This window comes from Pleurodeles waltl, chromosome 3_1 (assembly GCF_031143425.1).
Source record: "Pleurodeles waltl isolate 20211129_DDA chromosome 3_1, aPleWal1.hap1.20221129, whole genome shotgun sequence".
Lineage (NCBI taxonomy): Eukaryota > Metazoa > Chordata > Amphibia > Caudata > Salamandridae > Pleurodeles > Pleurodeles waltl.
The window spans coordinates 1,896,781,726-1,896,796,888 of NC_090440.1; the positions used below are offsets into that span (position 1 = coordinate 1,896,781,726).

General features: G+C 43.8%; 1 protein-coding gene across 4 annotated transcripts in view; it reads right to left on the minus strand.

The window, feature by feature from the left end:
• NBEAL1 (neurobeachin like 1) overlaps positions 1-15,163 on the minus strand; it is a 672,403-nt gene that overhangs the window by 429,289 nt on the left and 227,951 nt on the right. For all 4 annotated transcript variants that reach the window (XM_069226032.1, XM_069226034.1, XM_069226033.1 and 1 more), the window contains one exon: positions 7,436-7,542. In XM_069226032.1, the coding sequence (XP_069082133.1) occupies positions 7,436-7,542 (107 nt within the window). The remainder of the gene's footprint in view (positions 1-7,435; positions 7,543-15,163) is intronic.

Sequence of the window (15,163 nt, forward strand, 5' to 3'; positions counted from 1 at the left end):
CATCATCAGAAGTCCAGAGATAAAAACATTTGAATAAAATACAAGCAATAAATAGTCAAATCTCAAGAACAAAAATCAAGAAATACAAAAGCGCTTCATAAATTAAAGAAAGAAATAAAAGCATGCGCAAACTCTTGGTTTCATAAAATAGCTTCCAATTTACAACCAATTGTCCTTGTTAATTGCAAAAGTAAATGAAACAACCCCCACCGCCAGGTGGCAGGGACCAACAGCAAATGTTGGAACGGTGTCATAAAATTTCTAAAATTGTGAGCCTAATTAGCCAAGCTTGGTGGAGAAATTTAGAGATAGCCACAACCCCAATCGAAGTGGTTTCACTTTTGCATACCCAGTATGCTTCTCCTGTAGTTGGTAGGCTCAATAACCTACGCATTGGCACACTACAATTAAACCTGGGTTTTGCAAAAAGTGGACAGCAAAACAGGACGTGCTCCTCACTTTCACGTATGTTCTTACAGTAAAAACAGTGTTCAGATACCTGGTGCGTCTTCCTCCAACTAGTGGTAAAGGTTACTAAAGGGAGCGACCCATACCTAAATTGGAGGTACAGTGACTGGGTCCGAACAGAGCCGATGAAATCCAGGAATTCCTCTGCCTTACACACTGATTTTAGAAGGAGGAAAGACCTTGTTAGACTCCCTGGTGAGGATGATGATAAGTGATCCCTACATCTAATGGCCTTCCCTTCCATCATCTTTTTAACAAGGGCAGCATCCCCTCTTTTGATGGATTGTGGCTCAGTCCAGAACTTACCCAACCACAGCTACTCCAACCCTTCTTGAGTCCCCATAGCCATTTAATTTTCCCCCACCGTTGGCCGAGATGACGTCCTGCACGCCCTTTCTTAAGAGGCACAATTCATCACTGCCCCAAATCCTGATCCAATAAAATAAGGGTCTCGGCTCCACCAAAGATGAAATGTCACGGATCACCAGGTCCAAACGGAGTGGTAGAAGAGGTGTGCCCTTCACTAAGCTCACCAGACTTTTAATAAAGTTATTCTCTGCTAAACTCAGGGGACTAATGTTACAGTGCCCCCATAATTCTACCCTGTAAACGGCAGCCCCCCTGCTTGAGCCTTGTAGATTTTCACTGCTGGACATACAGGGGACCATAGAGCCTTTCTGGCCAACTTAAATATGGCTCTAGCCCACTGCTTTATGGTTAGGGTGCTCTTTAAAATATGTGGCTTCCAGGATCCTGAATCACCTAACCTGATACCAAGGTAGTCAAATTCATGGACCCTTTCAATCACTTCTGAACCCACCTTAATGAACCAACTTGCCTTACCCTTCTTAGTGAATGTCATTATTTGGTCTTTGAGGTATTTATTTCAAGACCCAAATCACTGCAGAACTGATTAAAGCTGTTATCACCCTTTGCAAGCCCCTCTTGTTTTTGGTCAATAGCAGTGTCTCGTCGGCAAAGGGAAGGGCTGGTATTTTTGCTCCTACCTGCATAGGGGAATAATTATCACAGTTAGTCAAATAGGCAATGCAATTGTTGATGTAGAGGAGGAAAAGGGTGGGGGCAAGCATACAGCCATGAATAACACCTTGGTTAACTCGAAATGCCTCTGTTAATTCACCTTTTACTCCACCCCGTACTTTAGCAGAGTTCCCCTCCTGCAGTAATCTAATTAGATGTAAAAGGTCAGGAGGAATCCCCTTCCCGAAGAGCACCTCTCACAGTAACCCTCTGGGCACCAGGTCAAATGCGGCATGCAAATCAATGAATGCCACAAAGAGGTCACCTCTGGCCAGGGGGGCCCTTCCACTTGACCAAAATGAACGGGAAAACTTGGTCAACGGCACTGACCTTATGCCTGAATCCAGCCTGGAGCCCTAAGAGAATCTGCTTGTTTTCACACCACCCCTAGAGGCGCTAATGGCCCTGCTTGCAAAAATGTTTTTGGAGTTTGTCTATAATTAGAGGGCACACTAGGGTCCCCCTTTTTAAATTTGGAACAATCTACGCCCCTTTCCAAGATGGAGGAATTGCTCCTTCTGCCGCAATGACATTTGAGACCACATTAATGTAAGGACTCAACCCCAGGATCAGCTTTAAAGACAATGGCAGTGATTTTATTAAGCCCCAGGGCTTTCCCAGATTTAAACACGGCCACAGAACGTTCGGTTTCCTGGAGGGAAAATTTTATCGTGGGATGGGTCTGGCTCTTCACACCATGCATAGTCTCGGTCCCATGTGGCCTCTCAGCAACCCACTCACAGGGCAAAACAGATGATTCTGCGGGAGTTACCCCCGAGCTTATAACATACCGCCAGGGGTTGGAAGAAATTCTGGGTTTGTCAGGTTCTGGCAATATCCCATGGATAAGGTACATCAGAGACACACTGAGAAAGCTGGGTTTTGTGGGATGCCCCAATAATAGCTGGGTCCATTAGTAAGAATACGATCATAGCAAACAATGGCCAGCACATAATGGCCCTAATGCAGGCACAAACCTCTTTCAGCCCCTTGTCTGACACTTTTCTTCTGGTGAAGGATGAGTTCAGGGCAGGTTGATTCCTTGACAAGATTGAACCTGCAGTAGCTAGGAAACTCTATCCTCAGTTCCGCTATGGCACCCTTCCCCTGCTCTCCTTCACCTCAGGCTTGGGGTCGGCCTCATGAGCAGGACAGGGGGGCATACCCCTCTTGTGGTGCCAGAAAGGAAACTGTGGAGCATGCATTGTTTTTCTGCCCCAGCTATGTGAAGGGGAGGAAAAAATGGATACTACCAGTTTGCTGAATTTTAGGGGGTCAACCAACATGTTGAGGTCCTGATGCCATAAATGTACAAGGTATTTCTAGCCACTCTGCTCCCCCTTATGCACTGGCACTTTGGGATGTATGGTCCAAGTCTGTATCTGCCCATTATTATAGCAAACAGTGCTTTTATAAATTTCTGTTTTTCCTCATGCAGTAGCACCTTGAGAATTTTTGGGCTAAGATTGTATATGCTCATTTGCTATGACCCAATTTACTGAGTTCTTAAAATCTTTTGGTTGCAATGTTCTTAACAAACTTTTTTAAGTGGTCTTTAAGTGGTCTTTCTGACTTAATCAGGTTTTACTTTAGTTGGTGTATGTTGCTTGATTTTATTGTTTTATCATCTTTATTGTCTTCTTTCATTGTTCTTTTATGGCTTGTAGCTGAAATAAAAAATTGAAAATGGAAATGGCTATTATAAGAACCTCGCCTAAAGGTTTGTCTGATAGTGAGCGCCCATTGCAAGCCTGTATACCATAGGTGATTGTGAGGTCCACAACTTGTATAGCTGCTCTTCACTGGAACTGCTTTTTAGAGGGGACAATGTCTGGAACACCCCCACTAAATTCTCCTCTCTATATAAATCGCTAGCCAACCTACTCAGCTCGAAGGTAAGATTGAAGTCCTCTGCTATAAGCACATAGTAGGTACTAACATACTCCTCTACAAATCTAGCCAGCAATTGGAGCGTTCTGGATTCCTGCCTATAGCTACTGGCCCTCTTGTATATGTTAATGAGCAAGAGGGGTTGTAGATTCCTCCTCATGAAGATTAGGGCTAGGATAACAGGGGAATCCAAGTAAGGGTCATAACTGAATAGTATGTAGGAGCTCTAGCCAACACTAGAAAACATCCTGTAGCACCCCCACACTAGTCTTGGTTGCTGGAACATTGAAACTTTTAAAACTGCATCTATTTACTTGGTTTAGTGCCCATGTTTCCTGAAACAAACATTTGCCATGTGTTTCCACAAAAGTGCCCCAATCAGTATCCCCCAGTCTGCTCCTGATTCCTGTAACATTCCAGCTTAACAGGAGAGTCTGTGGTAGTGTGTGTGCTGGGTCGTGGAGTGTGGCCTCCACATCTTCCCGCTGTAGGTATACTGCAGTTCCAGAAAATACAGTTAGGGGATCTAGTCTGGGACTAGTCAAGCAATCTATAGATCTTCTGTCCCCTACCTGGGATTCAAACCCATACTCTGGGACTTCACACTTTGGGAGCCCAGAATTCTCTATTTTACCACCATTGCTTACCCAAATCAGACTCACTACCTCAATGCTACTCTCACCATTGACAGGGCCCCTTCTGGGAGGAAGTGAGTCAATCTATCCTGGTTAGAGGAAGGTTTACCTGGCACAATCTTTCCCCAAAACCAGACCCTGCTCTCTCCGCTCTGCTTAGAAGGAAACTTACCACAGGGTGCAATGCAGACCCACTCCTGCCCCTCAGGTACTGGTAAAAAAAAACACTCAGGGGATGGAAAAAGATAGTAGGAACTGGCTGGATCGGGCCTGGGTGGTGGTTGAGTAGGTGGCAGACCAGTGCAGGATCCCTAAAGTTCACAACAATACAGTCCCCCCTGTATAATTTAGGTAGTGGCCCTACCCATGCCACTCTCCTAACCATCAACATGTGCCAAGCGTTTGATAGGAAAGGCCAGCTTGGGTGCACCGCCAGTGAAGTGTTTTATTCCTTCATTGTGCAAAGGTTTCCTCTGCTCCCTCGGCTACCCAAGGCACGTTGGACAATATGATAACATAGGGGTAAGAGTCTGAGGACAGGTTCAAAAACTCGAAAGCATGCCCCTGCACTGGAGCCCTGGGTAGGCACGATGCATCTCTCACCCCTCCCCCACCTCCCTCAGCAACACCCTCACTGTGATTGGTTGATACTGGTTGACCCCTTCTTGCGCACCATGTGGGGGTTAATGCTCGCAATGGGGGGTTGCACGATATAGGGCACCTTGGGAAGGCTTGTCTTGTTGATGGATGGCCCTTTAGATGGGCCTGGTATATCATGTTTGTCACTCGCTGCATCCTTCATGCTCCCTAAGGCAGACTCAGTCAAACCCAGACGATGAATGGGCTCTAGCCTTTCCCTACTCAGAGCAGTACGTTTATCGCACAGATCTTCGGAGCCTTCGGGTGTCTTAGCTGAGGCCCCATCCGCCAGTGCTCCCACCGTTGGACATAGTGTTTTTTGCTTTGAGGATCGGAGCTACCCTTTACCTCTTGCTTCTTGCGCCTTCTGCTGTTACAGGGCTTCCATGACGCAGTCGGGGGCTCACTCTGTGCAATGACCCCCTCATCTGGTTGCTCAGATAAAGCTGCATTTACACCATGTGTGTCGCTCAGCTCATTTCTCGAGTTGGGGCAGGGAGTAACTCCTACTAGATGCCCTAACTTTGTGCTGATCGGTGATCTGGCCTCTCGCAGTACAAGTCCGATGTGGGACGGGGTCCTGAGAAAGTCGCCGTTCCACCAAATCAATTTCTTTGTTTACTAGTCCCTCTGCTCTCTTGCTAAATCCATCCAGAGTACCACCCAGCAAAATTCTGGTCCCAGGCTCTGTTGTTTTCCGCTTCCCTACATCAGTCCCAGTATCTCAGTGGACCCTTCTATGCCAATAGAATAAGAGAGAAGCTCGTGAGGAAAAGTACCTTCGTGTTGGGCTCGTTGATGTGACGCAGGTGACACTTCTGCAGGAAGTTGAGGGCTCCTCCCCCTGTCAGGTGAGATGGTGCGGCGCATCCTGGTGCTAGTAGCTGTGGGGCCTGGAGAGCCCTGAATGGCGCCCGCACAGTGGGTGCAGAGTTGGCGCTAAATAGTGCTTACAGGGGTCGAGGCCTCCTCCTCCTTTCAGGCGGGCCGGGGTGGCGCCTTCAAAACGTAAATGCCTGTAAATGAAATTCCCTGACTTTTCTTTCTGGACTTCGCCTGAACTGTCCAACTATCTCTAGAGACACTTTCCCTCCGTCATCCAGGCTGTGTAATTCACTCGTGTCCTCTTCCCCTCCCTCTAGCATCACCTTCTTCTCCAACTCTGGCTCACAAGCTCCCGTGCTCTATCGATATCTCCGCATCGATATATTAAAGCACCATGCTTGCTATTAAAATGCATGCTATTGAAAAAAGAGATCTTTTAAATGATAACCTTCAATAAAGGAGTATGTATTAAAAAAGAATAAAGAAAAAGTGGCCGTATAGTCCAATAATGGCATCTTTATCATACGATGCAAGTGGCTCATTTTGTTATAATGTCCAGAAAACACAGAACAGAAACGTGAAAACAATATACAAACAAACCAAGACCTGCACATACACATTGTACTTGTAGCACCAGTCATTCAATGTAACATGGCACTGCTCTCGCAACCTGTGGCCAACTACCAATATTCTGGTACTTACGAGGGCCACAACATTTGGATTCAGTGTCACTGCTCTCCAAAAAACATCTTTCTTGCATCCTTTACTCCTTGCAAGAATCATCACATTCCTGTCAATATTTTCAGGATAAACTAATTTCCACTGATGAAGGAATTAAGGCATCTCGTAACATGACAGAATATACAAAACATGCCTTAGACCTAAAAAAGTAATTCAGTGACTACCAGCATAAAGGATAGCAGAGCAACAGTTTACATCCGATTCAACAAGGGAAGCTGTTGCATCTGTTATTATTCAAAATTAAACATCTGCTGCTGTTATTTGTTACAATGAATAACAAAAATTTGCAATGCAACGGGTCTCGCGTTTGCTCATGTTAGAGCTGATCGCGTTGTAAACTCCTAACCCGACTTTTCATCTATCGGCAAAAGTGCTTTTAAGTACGAAACCTGAAAAAGTGAAATTAACTGAGTAAAGCCCTCGACTTCTGCCAGGCGAAATCGCGCTAGGAAAATAGAGAAAAAGTAGTCCACGATCCGACAGAAAACAGCGAGCCTCGCATGTTTTCTGTACTTGGTCGCTGCGCTCGAGGACGGCTAGCCACCGGAAAAGGCATGACGTATGCATGCCTTCGACTAATGAAAGCAAGCAGATTATACTAGGCAAGCCCACGAACCAATGAAAAACACTGACGTGACGTCGACAGGGCTCCGAGCCCTTTTCTAATACCTAAAGCGTCTCGCTGCGATACGCATGCGCGACCCTAAAAAGTGTGCGTTAGAATGTAGAGACAAATACACGAGGGTAGTGGTTAATTTGAGCCAGTGGTTTCAGGTGCGGGGCACCTATTTTTGAGCACCACCACTTATTTTTCTGCATCAAACAACTACTGCAAGCAAAAGATACACATGGGAAAGAAGGAGGAAGAGAAGTACGAAAACGTGTCACAAAGGGAGAAAACTGCAAGAGTGAGCTGAAGGGGCACGAAGTGACTTTAAATGGATTAAAGAGGGCCGAGATGGCTTCAGGATTACGCTCCCTCAGTATTCTCTGCTCGCACATTTAAATGCAGCAGCCGGGTGTTTCCGAGGAGATCTTTGGGTTGTCTTCGACTGGAAGCGCTATTCACAGGTACATGGGTTCGCTTGGATGAAAAAATAGTGTTAATTTTTGATGATTTCAGGAACAATTGGGGAGTCATTTGAAAACCCCTAACCTTGCAACAAAAACAATAACAGCAAATGCTAAATACAAACCTTGCAATTTTGGAGCAGACGAATGAGATGTTCAAAGCAATTACTGTTCAGGAAGATCGCTTGTAGAACAGGTCGATCTGCACAGTCTAACATTGCTGTGATGGTATCTGCCAAATACAACCAAGAAACGCATATTAAAAATAGCACTGTCTAATGGTTTTAAGGAATTAGTATGAAGATTTAGCTTCGTTTAATCATGAGCTTGTGGATGAATTGTGCTGTCTTATCGACACATTATACCCAAAAGTGAAAAAGAAATAATGATGAAAATCGCAAATGCAGCTCTATCTAGTACGTGAACACTGGAACTGTGAACGTGGGCCGCACAAACTGTCTTACAGTTTTACAATGTCCTCTGAAATACTAAGGGAGGCAGAAGGAATGGATCATCTATATAGTAAACTCTCATTTTTGTTGTGTGACCTATAGAGATGTTCCTTAGGTAATAAACCTTGAACTGATGATTTTAGTCTTACTTGGACTGGCAAGACATCAATCAACTCAAAGTCACATTGATAACAACAATCATAGAAAATAAACAATAGACTTTTTTCACGTTTTACTTCTGTCAAGAGTTTGGCCACGAATCTGACATATGATCTGTACCTTTTTCATAGTAACATTTTATTGCAAGTTTACAGCATAGAAACAAACAATTGCTTTGCGCATTAACATACTGATCCACTTCCACAGTGTGTTCCCATGTCTGAGTTGGTATCTTGTTTCCCCAAGCATCCCAGATATTATCACGGGCTTTAACTAGCTTTCTAGTCCATGATAGTCCCACAATTTTAATCAAATGTTGCCATATTTACAGGGGCAGCCGCTTGCCTCATAGATTGTTTCTTCTAGCTTGTCGCACCAGTCCAGGCCTCGTGTCCAGGCGTCCGATAATGGGGCTGTGGGGGAGCTCCAGTGTCAGGCTGTATCTCTCCTGGTAATTATCGTTCCTAGACCGACCAGTGTTCTATCCCCCTGGACCCGCCCATGTAGTCTAACTAGCAGTAAAATCCGGATTTGGGCCGCAACAGGAATGGCCACTACGGCGGAGAGGGCATCAGTAATGGCGGACCAATAGACCTGTATCACAAGGCAGTTTCATACAACATGAAATAATCCCCCATAGGGTCTTTACACCTGTGGCAGGCTGGGGATTGCCAATGCCTGCCTTGCACATGCAGAGGGGTGACATGCATGCTTGGTGTAGATACTTGTATTGTATGAAGCAGAGTCTAGCGGATATAGTTAGCATTCGAGGGGCCATAGAGGCATCTCTCCTGTCCACTTTATCCAACTCTCCCACGCAGCCCTCTTATTTTTCTTTCAGAGAGTTTAACGATATGGGTGAGTGCACATCTAATGAGTTATAGATCTGGGACACCCCTCCCTTGCCTAAGTGGCCCATAAGAATTCTACTTTCTAAGGGGCTATAGAGAGGAAAGTCCTTTAGTACATCCTGATGAGTGTATAGGGCATGTCGGAGCAGTGAATAGGGGTGGAATTGTGATGGTGTGCATGGGGTGGGCCACCCGGGCCAGTGCAATGCGTTCGGCTCCTGCACTGAGGCCTAGAAGTGTGTGGTGTGAGCCGCCGGGGACAGGAGTCAATTAAATGGAGGGCACAATGTAAGCGCGGTTGGCCAAGTGCAATCAAAGTCTGAATCCAGGCAATGCCCCAGCCAGCTACTTTGACGGGTAGTCCAGGTTTGTGCATTGATGCCCTCTGGGGTAGGGACCCAGCCCTGGCTGCACCCGCCGGTGCGACAGCCCAGCAGCCTGACCCGCTCCCTTTGTGACTGAAGTTGAGAAATGGCAGTTTAATTTTACAGCTATCAGCTTTAAGAAAAACTGGTTAACTAGCTGTAAGATTTCTAGTACCTGAGACTGTTTTTCTTGTTTGTTTGCAGGGGTAGGGCCAATTGTCCCAGGTTCAACAGTTCACATAGACACCGTTTATAGGAAGGAAGGAAGGAAATGAGAGAGTAGTCACAGGCACTGTGAATCTTTGAGAGGTGATCAAACAGGGACGTTTCCAACAAGACAGGCATGCCTGTTGATTGAAGCTTGGAAGACAGTGTCAAATATCCCAAGGCCGTTTCCAGTCCAAGCCTGGATGGAAGCAGGGTTGCAGAGAATCATGTAGTTCAGTGATCCTGAACTTCTGTGGACTCCCACTGAATCAGGACTGGAGGTCAGGCACTCAGGCTAAGTAAGCCTATGATTCAAACCTCGAAACAACACTTCAAAGCAAAAAGACATGTACACAGCAAACAAAAATCTGAAATCTATTTAATTCAAAAACAAAAATATACAAACATGGAAATTGTGATAATAATCAGGTTAGAGCTTTTTTTTTAAAAAGCGATATGCTTGAGTCTAGCATGTCAGTTTGCCTTTTTTTACACTAAATCATGCTGTTTTTTTGTCTGTGCATACCACTGCTTCAATTGAAGTAATCAACTACCCATACTAGATTTAGTTTGGTGTATTTGCGCTGCTCTCACAAATGAAAATATGGATATCAACAATGTGTCCTCTCAAATATCGAATTCCTTCACATTTATGAAGCCTTTTAAAATGTTTCATATTAAATTTTGTGTTTTTAAGTTTACAAACATTATTATTATGCTTATAGTTTTTCATTTTCGAAACAGTCGTAGAACCACCGAGTAGGTGCTGCCGTCCACCAGGGGTCCACCTGCTTCAGGTTAGGAACTGCTGATGCAGATGGTAAGTGCTAAAGTGAATTTGCAACTAGACTACCAAGGTCTTGACCAAGATCGTGAAAACAATGGAGGTTGGAACTGAGTCTTCACTTATAATTTTAAGATATATGAAGTACTTTAGTCGCGGCTTACTTCAGGGTAATCAGGGTGGTGCCTGTTTTGAAGAAGTAGCACATGAAGTGTACACTGAGTACTAGTACTAGATAAGACCATCCTTTCATGAGATCGGCAGGACAGTTTTGTATGTCTTCGTAGAGTGCTTTTGGATCTGAGGTGATTCTTTTTTCATTCTCAAGGTCTGCTTGGGTTAAGGTATTTTCCAGGCTTATTACCTCTTCCACAGTATTATTTCAAAAAGGCCTGTTAACAGCTCGAGTGTTTGTGTGCCTCTTGTTTTGAGGAGGAGGCCATCAGATGTTTAGTGTGCTGAAGGCCTCTGATAATGCAAAGACTTGGTATTGCCTATATGTGCTGTGAATTGTTAAAGGGATTTAATTTAATAAGGTATTGCCAAACTGTGGGTTCAGCAACTTATTTGTGATTTTATTCAATGTGTGGTTATGAGGGTGCTAGTTTTCAGTTAAGGTCAGAAGAGTCTGGTGTGTCTTTAGACAAGTAGGCCAAGAATCACAGAGGGTGTGGAGTCTTTAACCAGGGGTGTAATCTAAGTGTGTGGTGCTCTATGATGCATTAATTGGTCATGGGGTCTTGATAGGTGATATCTCACAGGCTTAAGGCATCTGTTATTAATTATATCTGTAGAAAAGGTCCATACAACCTTTATTTTTGATATCCAGGAACTACATCAGAAGAGATAGTCATGGGTTGGTCTAGGTTGGAACTGAAGGGAAACAGTTTCAGTAGGAAACTGCACTTAATGTAGAGATGGCCTGGTGATGCTGAGATGGGGCTAGTAAACTGTTGTATGTGACCCTTCATGCTGAAACATTATGTGCTTCGTCTACACAGACAGAGCACATAATAGTTCAAATAGAATTACACTAACCTCTGGATTTACCATGTTTGTTTTGATAAGGCAATCATCAAACCTTTAAAGACTATTTGGCTTACAATGCTTAATATCACTTAAAAACCAAAGCGATATTCAAAGTCTTCCACATTTGTCTCCCACCTGATACATTTGTCATGCTCTTAATGTTAGGTATGAGGCTTGCATGCACACTGCAAACTGAATCCTCTCTAGCTGCGGTTCTGACTCTGCAGATATGGTATGCTTGGTTCAGTGTTTACAGTATTCCAACAAATAGACGTATGAGATCAACTCCAGAGGCCAAAATGGTAAAGTGTTTACCACATCAACATATAACATGGGCAGGATAGCATATATTTTGTGGACTGGAGATTCATGCAGTGTAACATGAGAGCTTTTACACTGGTATGCGGAACAGTTCTTGTTCACAATTGGAAATCATGTGGAGAATCTTGACATTGGTGTTTGTCCTCACATGTGAGATACTAAATTTTGCCAAGACCAGCTGTCAGTTAACCCATTAGTTTTGCATCCTCAGGAGTTGGACCAGCTGGTTGGCACCTGTTACTATGATTTGGCCTAATCCAGTGTTGCACTGATAGAAGAGCTTCACACTGGCCTGGAACTCAATAACAATGAACAGAAGGATGTAGGAGATTTCAAAGAGCTGACAAATGCACCATTTGCTGCTTCACTAAATAGTAAGTTCATGTTGATCTCGGTCCCAAAGTGGACTACCAGATATGTTGATTTGACAAAGGTGATTATGTAGCAACAAAATATAAAAGCAGAGGGGAAAAAGGTTGGGTATTTAAAAGGTGCCGAACCAAAGTAGCAGGATGTTCGCTGGCAGTTTGCACCCATTCTTTCCAATGTTCTTAGAATAGTGACTACCCAAGGTTTTCAGCCTATTGGATATTTTTGTTACCTTTAAAATCAGTAGGTTTTGACTCGCCTCTAACAAAACTCAGAAGCTGTCTGAAACTTCCAATTCTTCACTGCCAAAAGACAGCATATAATCGCAATTCTCTGACATGATCTCACAATTTAGCTGAAATGTCTTGTCCTCAGATTCTTTTCAAAATTCTTGTGCATAAATTATGACTGATGTGCATGAATGTAAATTTACACTTTATGTTGCAGTATCTGAACAGGGCAAATTTGTTCATCGGTCTCTTTTTCTCTAGGATTTTGAAACCCAAATGTAAGATAACGGACTAATACTTAACAGCGTTAATAGAGAGGTACTGAAGACACAATTTGGCAAAATAAATCCTAAATCATTAGCAGCTTTTCTCGAGACAGCTTTTATCAACTAATATTGTATACCATCCTTTGCTTGAAACCTTCTTCTGCATTATTGTACAAGTGATTTTTAGTCAAACCTGATGTACTGAGCCAGCCTGAATTTTAGTTCAACTATAAAACTCTGGATGTAGTTAACTACCCAGAATGAAGCAGCCTAGCATTTTACAGGGGGAAGGGGGGGGTGATTGGGAAAGGAGGCACTTCAACCCTAGCTTTTACTTCTTGATAACAGCTTCAACTCACTTTCAGCTTCTCTGTTCTTATGCTCAGTTTATCCACCCAAATCTTTACTACATAAGCTTAAACTAGCGTGCTGCTCTTTCCCATCCAGGGAATTCAATGGTTGAGCTTTCCAACTTATAGAGTTCATCATGTAACATGGTAGCTATACCCTCTTCAATCGTTGTTATACAATGAAGGCCTGCCTTTTTAAGTGGAGCTCCTGGTGGCTTGATGAGAGTCCCCCGCTGGACTAGCCTTGTATAGGTCAAATCCTATTGAGACACGTTTTGTAACACAAGTCATTGAGGCGATCTGTATCTCACCCTACAGATCTATGCCGAATATATCCTTTCTGAGCAAGATCTTGGCATACATTAAACAATTTTGTTAAAATTATATTAAGAACAATCATTATAAGTAATGAAAATGTCACTTACCCAGTGTACATCTGTTCGTGGCATCAGTCGCAGTAGATTCGCATGTTCTGCAATAGCTCGCCATCTGGTGTTGGGCCGGAGTGTTACAAGTTGTTTTTCTTCGAAGAAGTCTTTCGAGTCACGGGACCGAGTGACTCCTCCTTTTGTCTCCATTGCGCATGGGCGTCGACTCCATCTTCGATTGTTTTTCCCCGCAGAGGGTGAGGTAGGAGTTGAATTGTAGTAATAGTGCCCATGCAATGGAGTGACTAAGTATGCACCTATTTAAGGTTGAGATGATACATATATAAATAATTGAAGGTAACTTCCAAACTGCTACAGGCTCCCGGGGAGGCGGGTGGGCACATGCGAATCTACTGCGACTGATGCCACGAACAGATGTACACTGGGTAAGTGACATTTTCAGTTCGATGGCATCTGTCGCTGTAGATACGCATGTTCTGCATAGACTAGTAAGCAGTTATTTCCCCAAAAGCGGTGGATCAGCCTGTAGGAGTGGAAGTAGTGTGAAATAATGTTCTTAATACGGCTTGACCTACTGTGGCTTGTTGTGCGGATAACACGTCTACACAGTAGTGCTTGGTGAATGTGTGAGGCGTAGACCATGTGGCTGCCTTACATATTTCTTGCATTGGGATGTTTCCTAGAAAGGCCATGGTAGCACCTTTCTTTCTGGTTGAGTGTGCCCTTGGTGTAATGGGCAGCTGTCGTTTAGCTTTAAGGTAGCAGATTTGGATGCATTTAACTATCCATCTGGCTATACCTTGTTTTGATATTGGGTTTCCTGCATGAGGTTTTTGAAATGCAATAAATAGTTGTTTAGTCTTTCTGATGTTTTTTGTTCTGTCAATGTAATACATCAATGCTCTTTTGACATCTAATGTATGTAGTGCCCTTTCAGCTACGGTATCTGGCTGTGGAAAAAACACTGGAAGTTCCACTGTTTGATTTAGATGGAACGGTGAAATAACCTTTGGCAAAAATTTAGGATTGGTCCTTAGGACGACTTTATTTTTGTGTAGTTGTATAAAAGGTTCCTGTATTGTAAACGCCTGAATCTCGCTTACTCTTCTTAGGGAAGTAATGGCGATGAGAAATGCCACCTTCCAGGTTAGGAACTGTATGTCGCAGGAGTGCATGGGTTCAAAAGGTGGACCCATAAGTCTAGTTAGGACAACATTTAGGTTCCATGAAGGAACAGGTGGTGTTCTTGGTGGTATAATTCTCCTAAGGCCCTCCATGAATGCTTTAATGACTGGTATCCTATATAGGGAAGTTGAATAGGTAGTCTGCAGGTATGCAGATATTGCTGCAAGGTGTATTTTAATGGAAGAGAAAGCCAGGTTAGATTTTTGTAAGTGAAGCAAGTAACCCACTACATGTTCTGGAGTTGTGTGTAATGGTTGTATTTGATTAATATGGCAGTAGCAAACAAACCTCTTCCATTTACTTGCATAGCAGTGCCTGGTGGATGGCCTTCTAGCTTGTTTTATGACTTCCATACATTCTTGGGTAAGTTGTAAGTGCCCGAATTCTAGGATTTCAGGAGCCAAATTGCTAGATTCAGCGATGCTGGATCTGGGTGTCTGATCTTTTGGTTGTGCTGTGTCAACAGATCTGGCCTGTTGGGCAATTTGATGCAGGGTACTACTGATAGGTCTAGCAGCGTTGTGTACCAGGGTTGCCTTGCCCAAGTTGGTGCTATCAATATGAGTTTGAGTTTGCTTTGACTGAGTTTGTTTACCAGGTAAGGAAGGAGAGGGAGAGGAGGAAAAGCGTAAGCAAATATCCCTGACCAGTTCATCCATAGGGCATTGCCTTGGGATTGTTCGTGTGGGTATCTGGATGCGAAGTTTTGGCATTTTGCGTTCTCCCTTGTCGCAAACAAGTCTATCTGAGGTGTTCCCCAGAGTTTGAAATAAGTGTTCAGAATTTGGGGGTGAATCTCCCATTCGTGGACCTGTTGGTGATCTCGAGAGAGATTGTCTGCGAGTTGATTTTGGATCCCTGGTATAAATTGTGCTATTAGGCGAATTTGGTTGTGA